The 27,768-nt window shown below is 37.5% G+C and overlaps 2 protein-coding genes and 1 long non-coding RNA gene across 5 annotated transcripts; 2 read left to right on the top strand and 1 right to left on the bottom strand.

Moving 5' to 3' along the window:
• Window positions 1-15,245, top strand: anxa1b (annexin A1b). Of its 2 annotated transcripts, none has more exons than NM_181759.2 (13): window positions 1-42; window positions 162-225; window positions 342-453; window positions 3,250-3,344; window positions 3,973-4,086; window positions 4,258-4,348; window positions 4,420-4,499; window positions 4,579-4,635; window positions 10,970-11,063; window positions 11,155-11,250; window positions 11,550-11,608; window positions 11,701-11,823; window positions 14,566-15,245. In NM_181759.2, the coding sequence occupies exons 2-13, from the start codon at window positions 175-177 to the stop codon at window positions 14,620-14,622; spliced, it is 1,029 nt and encodes a 342-aa protein (NP_861424.2). In that variant the 5' UTR covers window positions 1-42; window positions 162-174; the 3' UTR covers window positions 14,623-15,245. The 2 variants fall into 2 exon arrangements, with proteins under 2 accessions (NP_861424.2, XP_068077217.1); XM_068221116.1 differs by having other exon boundaries at window positions 174-225; window positions 14,566-15,211.
• Window positions 3,766-22,047, bottom strand: LOC141385671 (uncharacterized). The gene is made up of 5 exons (XR_012406497.1): window positions 21,935-22,047; window positions 10,939-13,396; window positions 10,604-10,796; window positions 5,319-5,476; window positions 3,766-4,125 (listed from the first exon to the last, which is right to left on the bottom strand). It is a non-coding gene; the product is annotated as an uncharacterized lncRNA (long non-coding RNA).
• Window positions 15,796-27,768, top strand: anxa1c (annexin A1c). Of its 2 annotated transcripts, XM_005165606.5 has the most exons (13): window positions 15,796-15,822; window positions 16,376-16,439; window positions 16,540-16,654; window positions 19,914-20,008; window positions 21,960-22,073; window positions 22,473-22,563; window positions 22,901-22,980; window positions 23,078-23,134; window positions 25,606-25,699; window positions 25,776-25,871; window positions 26,169-26,227; window positions 27,342-27,464; window positions 27,582-27,768. In XM_005165606.5, the coding sequence occupies exons 2-13, from the start codon at window positions 16,395-16,397 to the stop codon at window positions 27,636-27,638; spliced, it is 1,026 nt and encodes a 341-aa protein (XP_005165663.1). In that variant the 5' UTR covers window positions 15,796-15,822; window positions 16,376-16,394; the 3' UTR covers window positions 27,639-27,768.

The following is a 27,768-nucleotide window of genomic DNA, read 5'->3' as shown; positions in this document are numbered from 1 at the left end:
CTCCATTTCACGAAAGCTCTCCCAGACTTTACAGTGAAACAGGTGAGATATTACTAATTATAAATACTTTATTAAATCTTAAATCTCTTTAACTTTAAATAAATGACTTACAGTATAAATGAAGAGATCAATAACTACTCCTGCAATGCTTTCACTTGTAGTTTTCTTTAAAGGATGGCTTTCTTCAATAGCTTCTTCCAAAAAATTAGTCAAGATGGCAGCAAGGTAAGCACCAAACTATTATTTTTATGTACATGCATTTAAAGCACACCTCAGGATGATTGTTAATAAGTAGTCCATGCTCTGACATTCAGTGGTTGTTACTGCATGTTCCACTATAGGGATCTCCAGCCCCTTTTCAAGATGCAGGACCCTCAGGAACAGTCAAGTTTTCACAAGCCTTTAATGCCCAGAATGATGCTGCAGTTCTGAAGAAAGCCATTGAGACAAAAGGTAAACAACACATAAGAAAAAATACTGTATTATTGATGTATTACATGGCTCAGTGGTTAGCACTGTCACCTCACAGCAAGAAGGTTGCTGGTTCTAGTCCCGGCTGGGTCAGCTGGCATTTCTCTTTGGAGTTTGTATGTTCTCCCCATGTTGGCATACGTTTCATCCAGGTGCTCTGGGTTGCCCCACAGTCCAAAGACATGCGCTTTTGGTGAATTGGATGAACTGAATTAGTCATAGTGTGTGTGAATGAGTGTGTATGGGTGTTTCCCAGTACTGGGTTGCAGCTGTGTAAAACATATGCTGGATAAGTTGGCGGTTCATTCCACTGTGGTGACCTCTGATGAATAAAGGGAGTAAGCCAAAGGAAAATGAATGAATGTTACTTTTTGTTTATAGTCGGAAATGTATCAGATAATGTTTTTCTGAATGTGTATTTTGAGTTCATTTGACTGTGATATATTATAGGTTTATTCAAGCGATATGTTGTGGTTTTTTAAGGAAAGGTGTGGAGGACACACCCCTGCGGTACCTGGAAACCTTTCTTAGAAAGTATTTCTGTTCGTCAGCACTGGGGCAAATGTGACCCTGGATCACAAAACCTGTTTTATGTTGCGCGCACTCAAACGCTTGCTGTTTGTTCAAACTACACTACCGGTCAAAAGTTTGGGGTCAGTAGGGTTTTTAAATGTTTTAAAATAAGCTCCTCCTGCTTACCAAGGCTGCATACATATATTTAATCAAAAATACAGTACAAATTGTAAAATTGTGAAACGTTTATAACTTAATTTATTAATTTATTCCAGTGATTTTAAAGATGAATTTTCAGCTTCATTACTCCAGTCTTCAGAGTCACATGATCCTTCAGAAATCACTCTAACATTAATTATTAATATTTATTATTCCCATTGATAGGTTGCGGCTGGAAGGGCATCCGCTCCGTAAAACATATAAGCAGGCGGTTCATTCCGCTGTGGCGACCCCAGATAAATAAAGGAGCTAAGCCGAAAATGAATGAGTGAATTATTATTATCATTATTAACAGTATTAGTAATAAAAGCAATAATAACTGGAGTAATAATTTTATTTGAAATTTCACACGATAAGAAAGCAGTTTTTTAAAATGTTAATGAATATTTAACAATATTTATCGCATTTTATAAATGGCGTCTTGATGAACAAAATTATTTTCTTTAGAAAAAAAAACATGAAACAACACAATTATTTAAGCCCCGGTCAGATCACACGATTGTCGGTTATGAAAGTCACTATGTCAGATGATGTGATTTTTGTCTTGATAAAATTTTGACTTGTTGTGGGTAACAAATGTGCCAGACTACACGTTCCTTCACCAAGACTCATTCCGTGACATCTACGACGAGCATTATTTTACAAATAAGCAGTCACAAGTGTTGCCAAAACCATATTTCTTATTTCAAGTTAATTTTTTTATCTAATGTCAATCTCAGTAAACTATGATGCTCGCTGACAACTAATAACTACCTTATTTAGAGGCATTCCTTATGACATAGATATATAGGATAAAACTTATGTTTCCTTTTTGTTATTAAGCTATTTTTCTTTAAAATCTAAAATCTCTGGCCTGAACTTGCCGCAAGTGAGACGGAGAAAATGAAATCACAGCAGCAGCAAGGAAAAATCAAATGCTCAAGACATAATCTTTAAAATAATGACATATTAAAAAAAATAGCAAATATACAGTTGAAGTCAGAATTATTAGCCCCTCTTTGAATTTTTTTTCTTTTTCAAATATTTCCCAAATGTTGTTTAACAGAGCCAGGACGTTTTCACAGTATGTCTGATCATTTTTTTTTTTCTAGAGAAAGTTTTATTTTCTTTATTTTGGCTAGTATAAAAGCAGTTTTAAATTTTTTAAACACCATTTTAAGGACAAAATTATTAGCCCCTTTAAGCATTTTTGTTTTTTCAAGAGTCACAGAACAAACCATCGTAATACAATAACTTGCCTAATTACCCTATAACCTGCCTAGTTACCCTGATTAACCTAGTTAAGCCTTTAAATGTCACTTTAATCTGTGTAGAAGTGTCTTGAAAATATCTAGTAAAATATTATGTCCTGTCATCATGGCAAAGATAAAATAAATCAGTTATTAGAGATGAGTATTTAAAAAAAATCTTTTCTGCGCTAAACAGAAATTGGGGAGAAAAAAATAAACAGGGGAGCTAATAATTCTGAGCGAAACAAATCATCCACCTGTATAGTTGAGTAGTGGAGGGGCACAAACAAAAATATAATTTATATATTTTGCTTGGAAAAAAAATCTTTTTGAAATGAATTTCATTTGCTATCATTTGTATCCTAATTTTAATGTATCTTTTGTTGGTCTGTTATCTATAAACAAGAATAACGAATAACATCTGAGGTGAAGCACAAAACAAGTCCGCTTTATGCGCTGTAACACGAATTGCAGTGAGATTGTGTTTGTTTGTTAAATAAAATAATCTATCCTAAATAAAATTAAAGTGAAATATTCACAGTTTTAAAGAAGTCTATATTAAAAATGAATAAATTAATAATTTACATATGTATTTAAACGTACATATTTATAATTAAAAAATATAAGCGGGCATTCCAATATTTCAAACTATTAATTGCATTAATAAAATATTTTAGAAGCATAAAATCCAAATCAGAACTTCTGTGTCATATATGTAATTTGCATTTATCATTTTTCTGTATGGGTAAACTCATAAAAACATAAACCTTTTGATATTTTGATACCTTCTGATATTCTGTTTGTTTTCCTCATGAAGGTGTGGATGAAGCAGCTATTATAGAGGTGCTGGCAAAGAGGAGCAATGCACAAAGACAGCAGATTAAAGCAGCTTATCAACAGAGCACAGGAAAGGTATAACATATTCTACATAATCTTATTTTCCAACATGCTCGACTTGTTTACTTGTGTAATGATGTTAATGAGGTGTGTGTGTGTGTGTGTGTGCGTATGTGTGTGTGTGGAATGAACGTTGTTTTCATAGTTCAGCTATTTGTCAGTGAAATATGAACTCTGACTTTCTTCAAGTTTCTTAAGATTAATAAAAAAGGAGACACTAAATAGACAGAGCCAAGCACATCAACGATATTGTTACCTTAAATTACCTCAGGAATTGTAAAATAGTTTACGAAAGATTATTAAGCAAATGTTTCACAGTTAATAAGTAGATTTATGCTAAATGTTACCAGTAGGGGGCGCTTTCACCAAACTTCTGCGGTGCTTTCCACAAGTACACATGCATAGTTCTGTTTTAATACATACAAGCCTACATTCTGAAAGTTAAGTTTATTTTTACATTGATGAATATCTGGTGGTGGAAAGGTCTCAGATTAACAAATAAATATGTGGTGGTTTAGATTGTTTATGACACAGTTAAACAGTCAAAATCAACGTGGAGAGCTTTTTTGAGCTATTAAGGACTGACCTAAATGTTGATGTAATCTTGATGTAAGTAACCTTTTGTATCTTGTTGGTGATTCAGCCTCTGGCAGATGCACTGAAAAAGGCTCTTTCCTCCCATCTTGAGGATGTGGTCCTGGCCTTGCTGATGACCCCCTCTGAATATGATGCTTTTGAGATGAGAAAAGCCATGAAGGTCCTGACAGAATCTTCTTATGTTCAACAAAAATCATTTCTGCAATCAAAACTGCAAAAATTGGATTGCTTCTGTTGTGATATTTTAACTGTTTACATGTTAACATTAGCAACACAATGCTATCCAATGCTTTATTTAAGGTTTTTAACAATATATGTAATTAATGAACAGGGTCTTGGGACAAATGAGGCTGTATTAAGTGAAATTCTTGGGACCAGAACAAACAACGAGATCAAAGCCATGAAAAATTCCTTCAGAGAAGGTAACAAGACAGATTCAAGTCCTGAATGTACTTGCTGAAAGCTAGCTGCTAATTACGGTTATGTTCCACAGCATATGGGGAGCTGCTGGAGGAAAATATCAAAAGTGAAGTTAGTGGACAACTTGAAACTACCCTGCTTGCCCTTTGCCAGGTAAAAAGTGACAGCTAGTTTATATTATAACGTAAGCAAGCTAAATATTACGCACTGAATATGTGTCTCATAATGTTAGGCCACCAGACCTGAAGGCTACAACATTGACGATGCGCTTGCACACACTGATGCAAAGGTACTGTGCTAAGTTCCATTACTACAATAGTGTTTACTATAATCGAGTTACTGTTGCAATTGCTGTCGTCTCCCCTGTTTTGTATTTAGGACTTTTATGCTAAAGTATCTCAGCCTGTTCACTTCCTGTTTGCTTTTGCTGCCATTTTGTCTCCATCACTACACTCGTTTGTTTTTATAGAAATGCCTACTGACCCAGCCGGTACTCGAACTAACTAACTTCTTGCTGTGAGGCGACAGTGCTAACCACTGAGCCATAGTGCCACCTGTTTATTTATGTTATAATAATTAATAGTCATGGGCGGCACGGTAGCGCAGTGTTTAGTGCTGTCACTTCACAGCAAGAAGGTCGCTGGTTTGAGCCTCAGCTATGTCAGTTAGCATTTCTATGTGGAGTTTGCCTGTTCTCCCCGTGTTCGCGTGAGTTTCTTCCGGGTGCTCTGCGTTTCTCCACAGTCCAAAGACATGTGCTAGGTGAATTGGGTAAGCTAAATTGTCCGTAGTGTATGTGTGTGAACAAGAGTGTACGGATGTTTCCCAGTGATGGGATGCTGCTGGAAGGGCATTTGCTATGTACAACATATGGTGGATAAGTTGGCGGTTCATTCCGCTGTGGCAACCCCAGATTAATAAAGGGACTAAGAAAATGAGTGAATCTCATGAGATAAGTGTGGAGTTACATACCTTTGACAACTTCAAAAACACCTGATAGCCCAAATGAGGTGAAAAGTGACTGCTTGTGATTGCAGCTTTTGTGACTGCTTGTTCTATGATGGTGGATTGGTATGTCCTGGGGTTAAGCGTAGGAGCCAAAACATGCAGGACAGTTGCCGTTCAGGGACCTGGACGACAAAAAAATAGCATTCAAACATTGTGAGCTGGTAGCCAGCAGAGCAAGTTTAACCTGTTAGCATGAATGCTTAGTTACAGGAATGCTGAGGCGTTAAAAAGTCTATTGTAGTATGTTTTATACCAGTTGAAGATCAGACACATGATAGTCTTGAAAACAGTAGTCTCGAAAACATTACCTGGAACCAGAGCAATGAAGTGATATTTTGATTTATCTCTCATGTGCCACCAAATAATGAGTGATATATTAATCCCAAAAATGAACATTCATATTGGGGTGGATATTAATATTCAGATATTGATCTGAAGGGGGTCAGATGAATAGCTCCTCCTTCAGGGGCACAAGATTTCACCCGGTCAAAAATTAACAATCAAAGATTGTTACAGTTATTTATATAAATCTGATGCCATTTATAAAGGCGGCATGGTGGCTCAATGGTTAGCACTGTCATCTCACAGCATGAAAGTTGCTGGTTTGAGTCCCGGCCGGGCCAGTTGGTGTTTTAGTGTGGAGTTTGCATGTTCTCCCTGTGTTTACGTGGTATTCCTCTGGGTGCTGCGGTTTCCCCCACACTCCAAAGACATGCACTATAGGTCAATTTGCTGTAGTGTAGGAGTGTGAATGTAAGAGTGTATGGGTGTTTCCCAGTACTGGGTTGTGGCTGGAACGGCATCCGCTGCGTAAAACATGTGCTGGAATAGTTGTCGGTTCATTCTGCAGTGGCGACCCCTGACTTAACCGAAGGAAAATGAATAAATAATGAGGTTTATCATCTAGCCAGTCTGAAGGATTTGTTAGATATCATTTGACTTGTAGAGCCTTTTATACTGCGTTATCAACACAAGGCAGACACAATTGTAATGAATGATTATTTATTGAAAACATAAACAAGGATAACTAAAAACTGCTAAATGGGCAATAAATGAAGTGAACAATAATAAAAAAAATGCATGAATGTGTTTCAGTTGGAAGATGTGATGAGTTACTCTTCTCTAAGCAGGCCCGGATTGGCTAATCGGGAGGACCGGGAGATTTCCCGGTGGGCTGGTCCGTTTTTTGGCCCGAGGGCTGGTGTCCCTAGCTCCAGAATCTGTTGCTCTCAGCAGTCACACTTTTTAAATTAATTTATTTATTTACTTGACCACAGTCTTCTTATTCAATATTTTACCGCAGCTCTGCTCTTTTTATATACATAACCAGCCTGCAGGTTAATGATGATATAATGATGATATAAAGATGAGTCACTTCTCTACATACAACTATTATGGTCCAGTGGTTAGTACGTTAGATTACGACGCCGCCGACTTCGACTTTGAGTTTGATTCTCGTCCGAGTATGTTTTTTTTTTCATTTCTATTGTTAAGAAATATAATACTGTTAGGGTTGTTGAACATTTGAAGTTCTAAAGCAGCTGTTTTCTCCAAAAAAATTCGTGATAGTGTTATTAGAAACTGAATTGGAAATGACCTTATTTTAATATAGTCAGTCGTGAACTGAGGTGGGCCGGTCTGAGGCTTGAAACTCCAGGGCTGAAAAGGAGTCCCACTCCGGCCCTGTCTCTAAGGATAAGATAGAGTAAGGTAAACCATATACTAAAATAACGAATAACTGAGGAGGTTTTAACTGATCTAATGAAAATATAAGAATGTCATGGAACACACTATTGCCATGGTCTCTGATAAGAGAATTGGTAAAAAAAGTGTTAACTGCTTTGATAATGTAGTAAAAGGAAAGAGGATCCTCTTTCCGGATCCTAAAAGGTGAAGGTCCTAAAGCTTTATGCAGAGCAAATCAGTCTGGAAGCTTTGAGCAGTCCAGATAATCTGGAACATGCAGAAGTGGATCTTTCGAACAGAAGTTACAGAGACTGAAGTACTTGAGGGAAGCACTCGTGGTTGCTCTACAGTTGCTGTTAAATCTTCCCAAGTTCACGGCTTCTTTGTTTTCTGGCAGACATTCAGAGGAGTAACACTTAAAACAACAAAACAACCAACACACAACCACACCTCTCTGTCTTTTTTAAGAGAATGTTTTTATTCTTTCTCTAGAACATGAGATTGGGAACAGCTTTTGCAAGGTCAACAGTTAGAACTTTACTTATACTTCATATACATACAGTACAGTAATATGCAAGGTTGCACACATTGGAGTATCTCAAACACTCACTTAGGCCCCGTTTACACTGTTAGGTCTTGATGCCCAATTTCGATTTGTTGCCTATATCTGATTTGTTTGCCTGTCTGTTTACACGTTGCTTTAATTGTGACCGATATTCAATTCATGCGTTTACACTTGCCATACAATTAACAATGTCACGCATGCATAAAGGCTAGTTCTAGCATCTGTGCCACACTAGCCACGATGGAAGAAATTGTATTGTTTTTAGCTCTGCGAAATATGCGAAGTGTAGTATAAGCAGTGAATGGTTTAGTCCAGATTTACCCCCACACAGTTTATGTAATGGTATGGCCCTGATGTGTGTTTGTAGTTGAAGATGTAGCCTTTGTCTGTGTGCGCACTGGTGTTAGAGGGAATAAAGTTATTCGATGTGTAGTCCTCAGTGTGTGTATTAATAGCGACAAAAAGCAGAAGTTACAACACGAAGTTCGCCCAACTTTAAAGTGATTTGAATGCCCTTCTAGCCAAAACAATCAAAGAGAGTACAACCCCCAGTGTTGGGAAGCACTCAAACACTAAAATATACTTTATAAAGTCAACACAAATGTACAGCAATTCGTAACTTTTTAATTTAGTGGCTAACTCATATGAATTCGTACGATCTAATTCGTACAATTTAATACGATTTGCTCACCCCCAATGGTTGGGTTTAGGGGTGGAGTTAGGTGCCATGACTCCTTTTTAAAATCGTACAATTTCGTACAACTGAACTTGTACAAATTCGTACGAATTATCCACTAAACTGGCAAAACATAAAATACTTACGTTTACTCATGAGATCAGGCTGTATAAAGTAGATTTGCTCCGTTTTGTGTCCATTTTATGAAATTAAATATTTAGTGTTCGATGATCATGTCACTTTGTGCCTGAGGCACATGACAAAAACCGGTTTGGTGAGTCTAATCATTTACTGGATTGGGAAACAAGGCAAATGCTGATTTGGTTTTGCCTTTCGCTGTAGTTTAGTTGTGGTCAGTGGCCTCTCATACTACCCAGTGGAAAAACAAAAGACAAATGGTTCATTCTGTGATCAATGCAACTGAAGTTTTCCTTCGTGTTGTCAAGAAGTGATTAGCTTCAACAAAGACAGTCCCTGGGTTAAAGTATGACTTTACCCGACTCCAAAGAGGCATTTTTTCATGTTCTAACTGAAATGTTTTGAGAATGAATCTTTTCACAATCATTGAGTTCCTGATTTTATCGTTGATCACTACAGCATTATTATGAAGGGAGGGTCTGATGTTGTAAAGTGAGAATCTTCATGTATGTGCAGTTATTCAGTTAAGGATGAGGTTTATCTCGTTTATCCAGTGTTTTATAAATAACCGCAAGGTAGCCGTTTTCAGTGTTGAATCCGGCAGATTCAGATTCCAGATTTGTGTCCAGAAAGGTTGTAAATACAGAGGAAACGGAGGGGGCCAAGCACAGAGCCTTGAGGCACTCACATAATTAGTCGTGGTAATTCCTGATAGATTTGCATGTTGTTGTTGTTGATTTTTGTATTTTGCACAATACTAAAAACATCAAAACATTTTAAGAGTGTGCATGGTTTGTTATCAATTCTGATAGCACCTAAATACTGAAGAAATAGCTATTTGATATTTCGTCACCTTAGAATGACAAGGTTCTATCTGACATTTTTCTCAAAATTGAGTCACTCACATATTCTTATTAAATCACAACTTATTTACATTATGGAATATATTTGTTATTGGTGGTTTATATTTTGAGACTTTTTATTTAAAAAACAAAAAAGGCTTCAAAGTTGAACTCTAGCTTGTTTCTTTAGGGTTCTTTCTGAGCATTTCTACATTTCAAATGCACACACAAGAGCGTAGATTCGCTCTTGACATTGGTGAACATACATCCCATAGAGCGCATGCATTGTGCAGCACAAATTCTGTTTTGTGCTTTTAAAAACATGATTAAATTACTTAATAATATAAAGTAAACACTCAATAATACAAATAACCATCCTGTCCCATGCTGCAAAAGTCCACTTACAGTACATGTTTTTATTGCTGTCAGGCTTTGAGGAGGTATGAATATAGAGACATTTAGAGAGGTGTGTGATGCAATTTAACTGTTTTATCCCAATTATTGTTTTTCATAATCATGGAGGCCCAAATCAAACATGAATTTTAATTCATGTTTTTACATTAAGTATGAAAGATTTCACTTGCAAAAAAACAGATTTTTTTTATTTTTATAAATAATAAATAATAAAAATTATTTATGGTGGCTCAGTGGTTAGCACTGTCCTATTTGTGTAAAGAGGCAAATGAGTTGGCAGAGAATGACTTAAACTTGCTCTGATAAATGCTGCTGCTATCAATCATTGTCTATTTTACTAAGTCAGTTTAATGGTAAGAAGATTGATCGAATAGGCCTGTCGATAATAGATTTGTGTAGAAATGGCATGCTCCCATTTCTTTGCAGTATTTTCAAAATACAAAATACAGTATTTTATTTTGATATATTTGTGGCTGCTGTATTTTGTAGAGTATTTTGATACACTTAAAATTGATGTATTTTGTATTTTATTTTAATAAACATTTCAATGTATTTTGCCCATCCCTGCATATTGTTTGCTATATGCAAAAACTTTAAAGCTCAGTATCTCAAAAATCATTTAGAACGCAGACAGAAACTTATAATTCCAAGGCGACGTTTTGTTTTTACACATGGAAGACATTTATTGAAGTGTTTGCTCATCTACATTATCAGATGTCTCCGTTTGGAAGACATTTAGAATATGCATTTAGGACGTTTAAAGTACAGTAGACCCTTTTAAGTCATTTATCATACCTCAGATGTTTTCCAGACCAAACACTTTTTTTTTTAAATACATCTCGCAGACGTACGGGTGTTGTCTGGGCTGTTCTTTTGTGTCTCCACATCTACCACTTACTTAGCATAGTCAGTTTACTCAGTAACTCACCTTGTAATGGGTTGTACTTGGAATGCAGAGCATTTGGTATGAATTCTGGAAGACATGCTTTGACAAAGCGCCATAGAAAATCTGGAAAAACAGCATCGTTGCTTGAGTTCATGTCATCTCAGGGCAGGGTTGAGAGTGGGCGGTAGATTGTTTACAAAGATAATGCATTAATCCTTTAGCTCCACCAATCGGACTGAAAGCAAAAGAGTATCTACAATTAATACTGCTAGATTGTGTTAACTTATAAAGGGTAGCAATGCACACCCCGAGCAAAATATTTAGCAGTTTCTTAAAATGAAGTGCCATATTTTTAACAAATCTTTAAATGCACTCACTGTTTCTGACGTTGAACCGTTGTTTTCTCAGGCTCTATACGAGGCAGGAGAGCATCGGATTGGTACTGTTGTTTCAGTCCTGATTGATGTTCTTACAACCAGGAGTGATGCTCAGTTGGTCAAAAGTAAGTGGAGGGAAACATGCATACAAAAATTAGCATGAGCAAATGTAGTTGACTATATTTTTAGATGCTAAGAGTTTAAATGTTTCTTCAGCTTTCCAGTATTACGGCCAATTAAGCAAGAAGGGTTTTGCCAAAGCTCTTGAGAGTGAGCTGCATGGACACCTTGAAGACTGCCTGCTGACCATTGGTAAGGAAACAAGTGCTCGTTTCAGTTGAATGAATGTACGTGGGTGTGTGTACAATTCTAGACATGTTTGATGCTTCAGTAATGCAAAAATCTATGAAAGAAAATGGAGCTGCGAGCTTGTTTTTCCAGATATAGGGTGGGTGCAGTCAGCTTTTTTTTATGCTAAAGCTTATCACACGTAGATAGGTACAAAGATACAATAGCTACTAAATCAAGCAGTAATGTTGACTTCAACTTTTGAACCTAACCGCTTCTTACCACCCAAGAATCCTCACATTATTCCTATTTTTCATGTTTAGTGAAGTCTGCCTGGAACAAACCGGCATACTTTGCAGAAAAACTCCATCTTGCGATGAAGGTAAAGTGAATGAATTCATTGAACATATTGCATGATGTACTTGCATGATGTTCTCAGCTTTTGACATTTTCGTTTTCACCATGGCCTTTCAGGGTTTGGGAACTGACAATGACACGCTGATCAGAATCATTGTGAGCCGTTCAGAAATTGACCTGACAAAAATCATGCAAGAGTACAGTACTATGCAAGGCCAAAGCCTTCAGGCGGCCATTCAGGTGAGAAAGCTTTAACCAACTTTAAGTCAACACAAATAAAAACAAGACCACTTACTTACTTTTTAAAAATTTTGTACTGTATAACTAGTAAATAAATGGGGGATCAGTGGTTAACAGTTTCGCCTCGCAGCTGGGCCAGCTGACAACACAAGCTCATTATGAAAATGTACCCCATATACATTTCTTGAGTGCCGATTATGTAGCCAGAGCTACGTATGGCTGCATTATGTCTTTAAAAAGAAATCCTACGTGGCAGTATGGCGCTGCCGACGGCTTCTGTTTATTTTCAGCCTACCAGCTGACCACTTATGGCCTATTTTCACTGAGTAGTACGGCACAGTACAGTTCGGTACACTTTTATGGCCGTTTCCACTGTCAAAAATACCTAAAAGCGAACCGTACTACTTTTTGGGTACCCTTTGCAAAGGGTGCCTAGCACAACTAAAGGGTACCAAAAAGCAGAGCTGGACTCTGACACTAGCAGCTGAGCGCTATTGGTTTACAGAGAAACGTCACTCATGCATACACAAGCAGGAGAATGAAAACAAAGAAACGTCTATTTTTAAATAAACAGCTGAGACATTACATCATAATAAAATATACATATAATAACGAGCAAACCTTTACGTCATCTTAAAGAACAGCCACAAAGCCAAGAAAAACAAAATCTGCCGTGTTCTGTTTTTGTTTTACGAGGCTGTCTAAAAGTGCGAACGGTTTCACTTTTTACAGGGAGCTCGCGGTCACTCGTGTGCGCGTCTATATTTGAAATAACGTGACCGTGATTATTGAAGTGTTTCTGACATCTGATCCTTTCAGAAACTGACAAACGTGAGAGTAAAGCCCGAAAAAACAAAGGAGTGAATGATTCTTTCAGCAACCTAAAACATGAACAAACTGCCCTGTATAACTATTATTATCACCTGATTATATGACGGGATTACTTTCTAACAGAGGTTACATGTGCTGGTGAATATTAAAGTGACAGATGAGAGGTTTGCACTGGTTGGGCTATATGTTGTGTGTTGTTTTTGAACCCAGATAAGGACTAAATGTATGCTGTGTGTAGATTTTCTGTAATTGGTAACATATCGGAGACTGTAAGGGTTCACGTATGTTGCGTTTATGAATTTAATTTATATAATTGCAGACGTTACAGACGTCATTAATCTGCAGTTCTAATCAAATCATAGAAGTATCACGTATATATGTATATCAAGTATATATGTGTATAAAGCCTCTGTTTTGTGAGTAGTACTTCTCATATAATATGTGAACGACAGGTACAGCTTTTTTTCGAGCAAGATTTCCTCGAGCGAGAATGACGTTAACTGAAACTTTCTGTCGTATACCACGCCCACTAAAAGGGTATCCTTGGTACCCTTTAGGCAGTAGAAACGCAAACCTGATAAAGGTGAGACCTACAAACTCGTACTGTACCAGTCAGAGGAAACGGGCCATTACCTCCATAGGGACAGCTTTTCCGCTGTTACCAGTTTGGCCATTAGCTCGCCATGTACGTCGGCAGACTTGTGACGCAGAGAGGAGTTGACTGCACAGATGGTGTTCCAGTCTAGCGACGAACGGTTGCAAAAACATAAAACAAAAACAAAAGGCAAAAAAAGTGAAGAAAATAACGAGGTGGGAACATGGTAAGATCTGAAAAAATGGTAAAAATCAAGCAGCCGTGAGGGCTTTTCTTTTTCTGGATTGCTTATAAAAACACTCTTGGTTGGGTTTAGGGAAGGAAGTGGGTGCGGCGATTGGTTGGTCAGTCAGTCAGTTGACAGCGTCCCCTGGTGGATTTATGTGAGAACAGCAGGCGTGAATGTCACTTGTGAAGGAAATTTGACATCTGAAAGAGCGTACACAGCAGCTTTTGGTGGATTCGTGAATTCAAAAATGGCAAAAAATGTCCCTCCTGGGACGTATTTTGCGATCTGCAAAAATTAATATAGGGGTGCGTATCAATAATGAGCCTGGGTTGCACTTCTGTGTGGAGTTTGCATGTTCTTCTTGTGTTCGTGTGGGTTTCCTCTGAGTGCTCCGGTTTCCTCCACAGATTTTTTTTTCTTCTTTTTTAAATATTTCCCAAATAATGTTTAACAGAGCAAGGAAATTTTCACAGTGTGTCTGATAATATTTTTTCTTCAGTATTAAGTCTTATTTTGTTTTATTTCGGCTAGAATAAAAGCATTTATTAATGTTTTAAACACCATTTTAAGTACAAAATTATTAGCCCCTTTAAGCAAATTTTTTTGTTGACTGTCTACTGAACAAACCATTGTTATACAATAACTTTCCTAATTACCCTAACCTGCCTAGTTAACCTAATTAACCTAGTTAAGCCTTTAAATGTCACTTTAAGCTGTATAGAAGTGTCTTGAAAAATATCTAGCAAAATATTATTTACTGTCATCATGGCAAAGATAAAATAAATCAGTTGCTAGAAATTAATTATTAAACTATTATGTTTAGAAACGATTGGGGGAAAAATAAACAAGGGGGTCTAATAATTTAGGGGGGGAAATAATTCTGACTTTAACTGTGTGTATATATATATATATATATATATATATATATATATATATAACCTACAACCATTATTGAATGTCATTTCCCTTCATATAATTACTTTAATGCTAGTTTTTTCTTCATTGAATAGCGTCTTTTTCTTCTCACCATGTCGCATCAAATAAAAGCAAACTTGTTAAATTATTGAAACTCTTTTTGATTTTACAGAAAGAAACAAAAGGAGATTATCAGAAGATTCTGCTGACAATATGTGGAGCTCACTAATCTCCCCTGGATTTTGAAACATGTATACATAATATGTTAGTCTGATTATGTTCATTACATGTGAGTAGACTATAAAGTGTTCCATCCGAAATGAAAATAAAAGTCATTGTGCGCACTGTAACTATTACTGTTCATTTACAGTAGGACATACCTTGCTACAGTAGCAGTTTATTATAATTAAAATGAATCATCCTTCACTTGCTCTAAACCTGTTTGCCTTTCTTCTGTTCAACACTTAAGAAGAGATTTAGAAATAAGCTGAAAACCTGTAACCATTGACTTCCATAGTATTATTATTTTTTCTTCTACAGAAGTCAGGGTTTCAGAAATATGTTCTTTAGTTCACAACAAAATAAAGAAAATCAGGTTTGAGACCACTTGAGATTAGTAAATGGTCAGCAAATGTTCATTTTTGCATGAACTATCCCTTTAATTGGATTGAAACTGCTGTATAGATTATGCTTGTATTGAAACTGCTGGCTGTGTTTTACATTATGATTACCAGATTTGTTTCTTTAAAATGTGACGGACATTACATCGGATGACAACTCAAGGAAGGAACACTCACACCTGTGTGTCTACTGTAATTTTTTAAAATAAAGAATGCTCACTCTACTCATAAACTCTTTCAATCTCTGTGCCTTTTATTTGCAGAATTACTTTTATTTTAATCTATCATTTTCAGAATCAGAAAGAGCTTTATTGCCAGGTGTGTTTGCACATACGTGGAATTCTTTTTTGTGACAGAGCTTCTACAGTGCAACAGAATTACAGAGACAGGACAATAAACAGAAAATAAATATATAGAAAAGCAGTAAGAAGTGAATACAAAATACACAAAATAGACAAGTGTATGGAGAGCTATATTACTATATACAATGTTATATGTGCAGCTGTTATGTGCAAATTGGCATGTAAAGTGTGTTGTTAAATAAGTGTATATGTGTATAAAAGTGTATGGCAAGTAGTGATGTTTGTTCTACAATCATTTTTTTGTTTGTTTTAGATTTAGAGAATATTAGAGATGGTGAGTAGAGCAGACGCATGAAATGAAAGATTATGTGAGGTTTTGCAGACAGGTACAACCAGAACAACCTGGTCCGAGCCCTTCACGCATTTTTTTTTTTGCTGGGTGTGGACAAGGAATAAAAGGGGGTAAAAAATCTGCTCCTAACCCTCACAGGCTTCACAGAGGAACAGGTGAGTTTTTGTAAATGCATTTGACTGCTTGTTATCTCCTGCTCGTCTTAATATGTGACACAAGATTCCAAAACTGGTCATAAGTGTCGGTTTTGGAAATTGAATATATGCATTAAATATAAGGACGACTAAATAAGCTTTCAATTGATGTGTGGTTTGGTGGGATAGGATAATATTTGGCAGAGATACAACTATTTGAGATTCTGCGGGTTAAAACAAAATCAAAATACTAAGAAAATCCCCTTTATATATGTTTGTAAGTTAATCTCTTAGCAATGCAGAAAACTAGGTTTTGATATATTTATGCTTGGAAATTTACCAAATATCTTCATGGAAAATGATCTTTACTTGATTTTAAGCATAAAAGCAAGGCTATTGGCAAAAATAAACCCTTTTTTTTGTCTTTTGTGCTCCAGTGTCACATATTGACATTGTTTTTAATGAAGCTCTATTCTTAACGAAGCCCTGACAGAATTTACATGACCCAGATTAATGTTTCTGGACAGTTTTTGGCCTTACTGATCATACATTTTAACATTTGCAATTTTTATAGCTTCTTCAAAGTTTGCAAGATGGCCTTTTTCCAGAAATTGTTCAATCACGTCAATGACGACACGGTAAAACCCCCCACATTTTCATTCATTATGGTCATTCAAAGTGTGATTCTCCTTTAGGTGATAATATTGGTCTTGTGTGTTGCTTTATGCTTTATCTCAGGGTTTTAAAGCTGCTCCTGCTTTTGAGACAGGATACTTTGGAACAGTGAAGGCTGATACAAACTTCAATGCCCAGAATGATGCTGCAAAATTAAAGAAAGCCATTGAAACCAAAGGTAAAACAGATGCCATGATAAATGCAAAGTTAAAACACTTTCATGTTCCATATAATGGGGTTAGGAATCAGGAAGAATTTGGAAAAAGAAATTGCAAATACTTGAAAGACAGCATTTTTAGTCTCATTAAAGGATCATGATATCACCTTATTTCAGTACACTCTCAGAAATAAAGGCGAGCTGTCACTGAGGTGGTACCTTTTCAAAAGGGACAAATTTGTACCTTAAAAGTCCATATAACTCAAGAGTACATATTAGTAGCTAAAAAGTACAATAGTGTTCCTCTTAAATTTTTTAGGTACTAATATATACTTTTGAGTTAGCAAAATAGACCCTTTAAGCACAAAGGTACCACCCTAGTGACAGCTCACATACCTTTATTTCTGAGAGTGTACAATGCTACCTCAGAAATTTTGTGCAACTCAAATGGATGTGGAAAGCTGTGAGCAGAAGGTATGGGAATGGGTGTGACGGCAGGAGTGAAAGAAAATAGCGACTCTGACTCAGAGGTAACACCTGAGGAAATGCAGGTTTATAATATTTAAAGAGTGCTTATCTAGACAGTTAGACCAGGCCGGTGTCCCTGCAGAGTTTAGCTCCAACATGCCTCAACACACCTGTCTGGAAGTTTCAAGTATGCATATTGTAATGAACAAATGCCCATCATCATATAATTATCTTTACAATAACAGATGGCAGGCAGTTAGGCATTGATTTATGGATGTCTCTTAAGATATTTTTAGTAAGATATTCATTCATTCATTTTCTTGTCGGCTTAGTCCCTTTATTAATCTGGGGTTGCCACAGCAGAATGAACCGCCAACTTATCCAGCAAGTTTTTTATGTAGCGGATGCCCTTCCAGCCGCAACCCATCTTTGGGAAACATTCACATACACTCATTCACACACACACTCATACACTACGGACAATTTAGCCTACCCAATTCCCCTGTACCGCATGTCTTTGGACTGTGGGGGAAACCGGAGCACCCGGAGGAAACCCACGCGAACGCAAGGAGAACATGCAAACTCCACACAGAAACGTCAACTGAGCCGAGGTTCGAACCTGTGACCCAGCGACCTTCTTGCTGTGAGGCGAACTGCGCCACTGCGTCGCCTTAGTAACACATTCAGAAAGTTAACCAAGAATGCTATTATTCAGCCTTGTACAACAGTGTGCACTTTGCTGAAAAGCCTTTATAATACCCCTGATATCCATTTACATCATAGAGACGTCTGTTTGTTGTTTACATCTGGAATACATATTTTATAGCAGGAGTGTCAAACTCAATTCCTGGAGGGCCGAAGCCCTGCACAGTTTAGTTCCAACCCTGCTCCAACACACTTGGTTTCAAACAAGCCTGAAGGACTCAATTAGTTTGATCAGGTGTGTTTAATTAGGGTTGGAACTAAACTGTGCAGAGCTGCGGCCCTTTTGGAACTGAGTTTGACACCTGTGTTTTAGAGCATTTACTCATTTTCAAAATGTCTTCTACACGTCAGTTTCTGAACATTAAAGACATTTACATTTTTTGTCTTTAGCAAGTTTCTAGTTAAGAATGTTATTTTTTAACATTTTTATCAGACCTTTAATAATGACCGTGGCGGTCCTTGAAATCAAAATAAAATATTTTAGATGTTAGTTTCAGGGTGACGCGGTGGCGCAATGGATAGCACGTTCGCCTCAAAGCAAGAAGGTTGCTGGTTCGAGCCTCGGCTGAGTCAGTTGGCATTTCTGTGTGGAGTCTGCATGTTCTCCCTGTGTTTGTTTGGGTTTCCTCCGGGTGCTCTGGTTTCCCCCACAAGTCACCTGTACCACAAGTCCAAAGACATGTGAATTGGATATGCTACAATTGACTGTAGTGGATGAGTGTATATGTGTTTTCCAGTGATGGGTTGTAGCTGGAAGGCCATCCGCTGCGTAAAAAGTATGCTGGATAAGTTGGCGATTCATTCCTATGTGGTGACCCCAGATTAATAAAGGGACTAAGGCGAAAAGAAAATGAATGAATGTTAGTTTCAGTCTTAGTTTTAGAGATATCAATCAGCTTGTGACAAAATCTGCATTAGGAAAATATAAAACTAATATAAACTTTACATACAACATGTGTAACAAGGACAGTGTAAGTTACCACTAGGGTTGTCACGATACTGGAATTTGGTACCAATCGATACTGAAATTTTTAAAAACATTTATTGCTAACATTTGAGCGCTGTTAACTGCGTTCTTAAACGGTGCTGATTTGCCATTTTGTTTACATACTCAACAGATATAACTGTCATTGGCCGTGAAGGTCATCAGTTCACCAAACTCCTCGCTGTTTACTAAGTGTAAACACAGATACAGGGACACTGGAGCGTTTTAAAGCTGCAATTCATCAGCTGAACGCTCGAATATCAGCTTATAGACAAACCAGCTGATCGACGTGACGCTAAACGCTCCAGTGTCCAGGAGCTGTCACCTTTTCAAAAGATACATTTTTGTAACTGAAGGGTCCATAATGACACCTCAAAGGTACTTTTTAGATAGTTTGGGGCACTATTGTACACTCTCAGAAATAAAGGTACAAGTGATGTCACTGGGGTGGTACCTTTTCAAAAGGTTCACATTTGTACCTAAAGGCTCCATTTTGGTACCTCAAAGGTGTGTATTAGTACACAGAATTTTCAATATTTGTACATAATGTAATTTTTAAGTACTAGTGCGTACCCTTGAGGTATGAATATGGACCCTTTAGTTACAAACTTGTGCCTTTAGCAAAAGTACCACCCCAGTGACAGTACTTGTACTTTAATTTCTGAGAGTGTACACCTTTAAGGTACCACTGTGGACTCCTTGGGTACAAATATGTATCTTTAGCGCCTGTACCTTTATTTCAGAGAGTGCAGATACTGGGACACTGGAGCGTTTAGCGTCACGTCCGTCAGCTGGTTTGTCTATAAGCTGACATACGAGCGATCCACTGATGAATCGCGGCTTTAAAACGATCCAGTGTTTCTGTATCTGTGTTTACACTCAGTAAACAAGACAGTCATCAGAGCTGTTTACGAACGCGATCAACAGCGCTCAAATGTTAACAGGAAATGTACATTTTTAAAATCTCAATATCGATTGGTACCGAATTCCAGTATCGTGACAACCCTAGTTACCACTGCTCCTTGCACTTTTTATTTGTGCTCATTTATGTCCATTCATTTTGGTGATACTGTTCAGGTGAAAACTGTTGTTATCTGACCTTTCTGTTTTCCTCTCATGAAGGTGTGGATGAAGCCACTATTATAGAGGTGCTAGCAAAGAAAAGCAATGCGCAAAGACAGCAGATCAAAGCGGCTTATCAGCAGAGTGCAGGAAAGGTAAGAATATCTTTGAGAGGATGTGTAGAGATGGTACTTTACAATAAAGGTTCATTAGTTAATCTATTCACTGACATACACTACCAGTCAAATGTTTAGGGTCAGTAGGATTTTTAAATGTTTTAAAATAAGCTTATCCTGCTCATTAAAAAATACAATACAAATGGTAAACATATGAAACGTATGATTACACTATAAAATAACTGTTCAAGTGAAGATTATAATTTAATTTAATCATTTATTCCAGTGATTTTAATGATGAATTTTTCAGCTTCATTACTCCAGTCTTCAGTCACACGATCCTTTCGAAATCACTCTAATATTAATTATTATTATTACTATTATTATTGATGGTAATAGTATAAAAGCAATAATGACTGGAGGGATCATTTGATTTAAAACTACATACAAAAAGTAATAAATAAATATTTAATAGGGAGCACGGTAGCACCTCGAAGTCCAAGGCCCAGGGTGCTCCATCGGAAAAAGGTGGTTTGCCATCTCCAGGTTAGAGGAAAGTCCTTATTCCAGGTGGAGGAGTTTAAGTATCTCGGGGTTTTGTTCACGAGAGAGGGAAGGATGGCGCGTGAGATTAACAGACAGATTGGTGCAGCGGCAGCATAATGCGGTCAATGTACCAGTCCGTTGTGGTAAAGAAAGAGCTGAGCCGAAAGGAAAAGCTCTCGATTTACCAGTCAATCTACGTTCCTACTCTCACCTATGGTCATGAGCTTTGGGTCATGACCGAAAGTACAAGATCTCGGATACAAGCGGTTGAAATGAGTTTCCTTCGAAGGGTGGCAGGCCGCACTTTTTTGGATAGAGTGAGGTGCTCTGTCACCCGGGAGGAGCTCGGAATAGAGCCGCTGCTCCCCCACATCAAGAGAAGTCAGCTGAGGTGGCTCGGGCATCTGTTTCGGATGCCTCCTGGACACCTACCGAGGGAGGTGTTCCAGGCATGTCCCACCGGAAGAAGGCCTTGGGGAAGACCCAAGACACGCTGGAGGGACTGTCTCTCGACTAGCCTGGGAACGCCTCGGGATCTCCCCGGAGGAGCTGGAGAGAGTGTCTGAGGAGAGGAAAGTCTGGGGTTCTTTCCTAAGACTGCTGCCCTTGCGACCCGTCCCCGGAAAAGCGGCAGAAAATGAATGAATGAATGAATGAACGGTGGCGCAGTGGGTAGCACAATTGCCTCACAGCAAGAAGTTTAAGCTGGATCAGTTGGCATTCCTGTATGGAGTTAGCATGTTCTCCTCATCAGAACACCAGCACGTCCATAGAGGCTAGCTAGGCCAATAGTATCGGGATGCAGCCTTTATGATGCATTGCAAGCTGAGACTGCATCACTTAGCGATGCAATGTCATACACTCTAATGGAGCGAGAGACATCATTGTGAGGGGTAGCTTAGGGGTGGGGTTAGGTGAGCTCATTAAAAAGCATTGGATGCAGCCCAGATTGATTGAAGTAATCAAATGAAAAATCCAAATGAGGGCTTTAATCATTGCTCTTTAATTAGAATGTTTGAATTATACAGTGAAGAAAAAGTTAATGAGATTTGATTACTTGATTCTATTTCTTTATAATAGCTATTAATTTTAATAGGCTAGACTGTTTGCTAATTTATTTGCAGCTTTCTCTATTGTTTACTATTTGTAAATAATAATAATAATAATAATAATAATAATAATAATAATAATAATAATAATAATAAAATATATTACTCACCGTATTACTGTTTATTTACAATTAAACCTTTTTTTTTAAATACGTGGTGGGGGGTCCCTTTTTTTCCACATTGCAGTGTTGACAGGTAGGATAGTTTAAACCATTTAGGACATAATTAACTATTCAAATATATTTCAAAAACTTCTTAAGTTATTAGAACTTTTTTTTTTTTTTTTTTACGGTGAACTGATGTGAGTAACCTTTTATATCTTGTTGGTGATTGAGCCTCTGGCAGATGCGCTGAAAAAGGCGCTTTCCTCCCATCTTGAGGATGTGGTGCTGGCCTTGTTGATGACCCCTTCTGAATATGATGCTTTTGAGATGAAAAACGCATTGAAGGTACAGCTGATCTTATTGCAAAATAACTTATCTAACGTCTTAAAGGGATAGTTCACCCAAAATTGAAAATGTACTTACCATTTAGGTTTTAAACCTTTATCAGTTAATTTCTTTTTCTGTTGAACTCTAAAAAAGTCAGACTGGAAAGCATTGACATCCATAGTAGGAAAAAGGTACAATGGAACCATAGTTTCATAGTTTATACCAGTTTCAAGCAATCTTCAAAATATCTTCTTTTGAAGATAGAAAAAAACTGTTTGGGTCAGATGAAGGAAGCGTAAATTAATTTTAAAACTTTTAATTTCTTTAAGAAAACTTTCTATTTTGGGTGTATTAAGCCTTTAATACATAAAAACACCTAAATGTACTTACCTGCTTGCTTACTTAACTGATACTCAGGGTCTTGGGACAAGTGAGAATGTCCTGAGTGAAATTCTGGGGACAAGGTCAAACAAGGAGATTACGGCGCTGAAGAATAGTTTCAAAGAAGGTAACAAAAATCACATAAATACTACATCCCAAAGCAGATGTACTGAATGTGTAAGCTGCTGTACTTTTTCAGTGACACTTTAGTTCAAGTAATAATTTACACCATTTAGTACTGGATTATTATCTGCCTATTATAAAGATATTAACTGTTTATTAGCACTTTTTCAGTATGATTATTTTACATCTCTAATCATATCCTAAATACCTAAACACAGCTACTACCTTACTATTAATAAGCAGCTAATTAGTAGTTTACTGAGCTAAAAGTCTTGGTTAGTGATTTATTAGTATTGTGAATTATGCATTAAATAAAGTGTGACCCCTTTTCTGCTATGCAGTATATGGCGAGATGCTGGAGGAAGATATTAATAGTGATGTAAAAGGAAATCTTGAAACTGCCCTGCTTGCCCTTTGCAAGGTATAAAAATAGCATATTCCCTCTAAATTTAATTGGAATGAGTATTGCATAGGTGATTATGTGTATTGCGGACAATTACATATTTATATCTCCTAAGGCTACCAGGAGTGAAGATCGTAATATTGATGACGCACAGGCTAAGAGTGATGCAAAGGTAAGGAGAATTTACTTATTATTTTTTACTTACATCTATATTCACAAATTCAGCTTTGACTTTCTTCTTGTGTTTAATGCATATATATGGTAGGAGAAAAACGAATGATAGACCGTGAGTCTTTCTCTAACGTTTCTGAATTGATTTTAAATAGTTCAGAATCACTTTCCTTTGCCTTATTCCCTGTTGTTATCAGGGGTCGCCACAGTGGAAAAACCACCAGTTCCTTTAGCAATTGTTTTACACAGCGGATGCCTTTTCAGCCACAAATAAACACGCAGGGCTCTATTTTAATGATCTAGGTGCAAAGTCTAAAGCGCAGGGCGCAAACGCATTAAAAGCATGTACGAATCCACTTTTGCTATTTTAAGGGCGGAAAAATAAACTCTGCGTCCTGGAGCATGGTCTAACGGGGTTGTGCTTATTCTCTTAATGAGTTATGGGTGTGTTTTGAGCATAAACCAATCAGAGTCTCATCTCCCATTCCCTTTAACAGTCAGTTGCGTCAATCTATGGCACATTTGCTATTAATATGATGGACTTTGTAAGAGGAAAAACTGAACGCCTCTCTAGAGAGAAAAAATCAGTTAAACAGACCGTCTGCAGCACAAGGATAAAGAACGAGCCTCCTCCATTTGGCCTCATTACTTTCTCTTTATTTTACGTTTACTCTTTACTTTACTCCTTTCCTTTAGTGTAGTAAGGGAACAGTGGAAAGTCACTCCACTAAAGACATCCATTAGCCTATGTAACCCCGCAGGTCCTATGCCACCCAACCTGCTCCAAGCTGGTATCGAACCAGCGATCTTCCGCATTGGAGTTGGGTGCTCTACCAAGGAGGCTAAAGACCATGAGCTGTTCAATTCTGTTCTAATTTCCAGCAAACTAATAAATGAACAATTATAACAAAGTGTGGGCAAAGTGTGGTTGGAGCTATATCCAAACACACGTCCTATTCTTATGCTACATATGGTCCAAAACCCAACAGGTGGACAAATCTAAACTTGTTTTTATTAAAACAAATATAAATATGCACATAATAAATAATACTGCAAATAATAATAACGATATACAAAATTGTCATGAATTTACTGAAAAAAGTCCCCTGACATAAAGAAGGCATGGAGGCAGTGGTTTTTATATTTATGTAGAAAATTATCATTTTTGTAACATTTTAATCATTTTATTTATTTTTTTTATCTGTAAAGGTATTTGTGTATCGCTGTACATCCTGTGTATATTAAGAAATAAGCGTTTGAACCTGCATTGGCGCATAACTAACACGCTCTGCACTGGACTTAAGACCTGCTCTTAGTTGGTCTATTTCAGTTCCTTAAAAATAAACAAACAATGCGCCAACAATGCGCCTAAACACACCTCCTTTTTAGACCAGCACACCCATGAGTCCCCAAAGCGGCGCAAATGGATTTGCTATTTAAACAAGTTGCGCAAAACGTGAAACCTAGGGTTGCACTCGTCTCAATATTGCAACAAATCACGCCAAACATGTCTTGCACCTTATTGAGGTAAGTGTATGATAGGACCCTCAGTGTACAAAGCTCAGTGCTGGAAAGCACCCATGCATTTTCCCTTTTACATTACAACTACAGATAGTTTATCCCATACCTCCCAACACTCCCATTTTTCCCAGTAGTATTTCAGACCCATCTCCCCTTCCCTCAGTCTCCAGTTCGTGCTGCAAACACCCCCCCCCCCCCCCCCCCGCCCCCGCCTCTCGCTCTTCTGTTCGCGCACCAAACCTCCCCCCTCTTCATTTTGCACAAGACACACAACCCGCCCGAGGCGTAAGGTGTACCATTACAGGCCAGTAGCCATGAGCGATTTGGGTGGTTGGAAAGACCCACCCCCTTTTGACAAAGTCCAGAATTTGGCCCCCAATATGACCTCATATATTTCAATTTTCTTTATATCATTACATTACATATAAAATTGTAATAAGTTACAGTTTAAATGCACTTTAGTAAATGAACATACATTTTTGTAAACAAAATAGTAAGATAAGCATAAACGGCAAAAATCCATCCAAGGCACTGCAAAAATGTAGAAAAAAATATTAAAAAGCCATGTTGTTGATAGGGCGTTACGTTGGCACAGTGGGTAGCATGATTGCCTCACAGCAAGAAGGTCACATGGGCAAAACAAGCAAACTCCACACAGAAATGCCAACAGGTACAGCCGGGATATAAACCAGCAACCTTCTTGCTGTGAGGCAACAGTACTAAGCACTGAGCCATCGTGCCACCAAGCAAAAAAATCTTGCGAAATACTATAGGTAGTAAGATATTATGTACTGTGATCATGGCATACAAAAGAAATTAGCATGTGATTTTGAACTTCTCTACATTTCTGATTTCTCAATAGCTGTCAATCACATTTTTGTTTTGTAGACTGCTTATCAAGCAAGGATTGTATAAAACGCATGATGTATCTCTGATCTCGTGTTGTTTCAGGCTTTGTTTGAGGCAGGAGAGAATCGGATCGGTACAGTTTGCTCAGTTCTGATTGACATCCTCACAAACAGGAGTGAAGCTCAGCTGTGCAAAAGTAGGATATCTGTCACTTATGTGATTGTGGTAAAGTTTAGCAGACTAGAATTAACAGTGTTATTTAAAATCCACAGTTTTCCAATATTATAGCCAATTAAGCAAAGATGGTTTGGCCAAAGATCTGGAGGGCGAGCTGAGTGGACACCTTGAAGACTGCCTGATGACTCTGGGTAAATATACTGTACATGTTTTCTTTTCTTTTCTTTTCTTTTCTTTTTTTTTTCTTTTGTGTGATGTATTAGTGTGTGTGTTAAAAACAGAAACTAGACAAACGCTTCACTGTCCATCTGATTGAAGGAAGCTCCTTAGCAAGACAGACCTGTTTTTCCATCCTCAGATGTTTAGGGCGTTTTCACTCACTCTCAGTAAACGTATCACAACCAGATACAGCGTAAAAAAGAAATGTAATGGTTGAAAACATGTATAAACTGCATTCCCAACAGTTTAATCGCTCTTTTATGTTTTAGTGAAGGCTGCTTGGAATAAACCTGCCTACTTTGCGGAAAAGCTCCAACATGCTATGAAGGTAAAGTTGCAGAGGAAGACATGGAATGTATACATTCATTTAGATCCATTTTGTTTCCATCGGAATCTAGTCAAAGTTGAAACCTTACTTATTTTTAAAGTTTTATTTTATGATGATGATAATAATAATAATAATTTATTCTTATATTTGTTCTAGGCATTAATCAGGGTGTTTAAATGGATCAGAGTCTAATTTGAATCATCTGCCATGAATTTAGAAATCATCTAATTTTACATTTATTATTTTCTTAATGGGGGGGTCCACTACGATCTCATATTTTAAACTTTAGTTGATGCGTAATGTAGCTGTGTGAACATAAACAACATCTCTGAATGTAATGTGCTCAAAGTTCAATGCAAAGGGAGACATTGGCTTTTACAGAGTTAGCTTAGCAAAGCCTACAGCGAACGAAGCTTGTGGTATTAGCTTGTGGGCTAGTGATATTACAAACGCTTCAGGTTATGCACATTCACCATGCGCACACACCCTGCGCAGCAAAGGAGTGTGGCCATAGGCGCTGTAATGTTATAGCAGAGAAAGCTAAAATGTCGTCCAACCGCTGCTATTTCCACAGAGCTTGTTCTGTTTCTGTATGTGGGCTTCCAAATGACACGACACAAAGAGAGAAGTGCTTACAGTTTAATTTTAATAATGTTCCAGATAATTACAAAAAAATACATATAGCTAGCATTTGACAAAGAACAGCAACTAGAATCTCTCCCAGTTCAGAGCTGGATTCGGCTAATGAATCAAGTCACACTCATTCTCTACTGACTGACCAATGGTTTCATGGTAAAGTTTGAGCGGGAGATTTTCTTTGTCTTTTTCAATGTTTTTATGATTATGAATGTCATTCCAATAAGAAATATGGTATTTAAGGGCAAATCCATTCCTCAGCTGCAGCCCATATGTTACAGTATTTATTAAATTCCTGTAGCTGAATACTTTTAGACTTCCCAGAAAATCGTCAGATAGACGTATTCAAATCAGATGTTTCCAATATCGTGCAGCCCTAACCGACATGTTACCAAAGTCTTGCAAACTCTCTTAAACTGTTTGTTACATTGTTTTGCTCAGATTATTGCTATTTTAGTAATATGGCCTTGCTTTATAGGGTTTGGGAACCGATGATAACACACTGATCAGAATCATTGTGAGCCGTTCGGAAATCGACCTGCTGAAAATCATGCAGGAGTACAAGAGGATGTACGGCAAAACCCTTCAGGAGGCCATTCAGGTCAGTCTCTGAAACTCATAATGGGTGAAAAGCTTTTAAAGGAAGCTTCACATTCTTATATTCCTCTAAAGCTGCAAAAATGAATTAAAAAGTGGCTTCTGTGTTTGTCTTCTGCAGAGTGAAACAAAAGGAGATTACGAGAAGATCCTGCTGGTGCTCTGTGGCTCTCAGTGAACAACAATCTTCATTCAGCAGAGTAAACACATCATTTAAACATGTCTGAAATATTCATGACCGTCGAAAACACGTAACTCTTCTAGGTGTGGCTCTTGAGGAATTTTACATTAAATCATCCGTTGTGCAA

This window comes from Danio rerio, chromosome 5, assembly GCF_049306965.1.
Source record: "Danio rerio strain Tuebingen ecotype United States chromosome 5, GRCz12tu, whole genome shotgun sequence".
In the NCBI taxonomy this organism is placed as follows: domain Eukaryota; kingdom Metazoa; phylum Chordata; class Actinopteri; order Cypriniformes; family Danionidae; genus Danio; species Danio rerio.
Note: the sequence above shows the minus strand (reverse complement) of the source record. Positions and strands in the feature narration are given on the sequence as shown.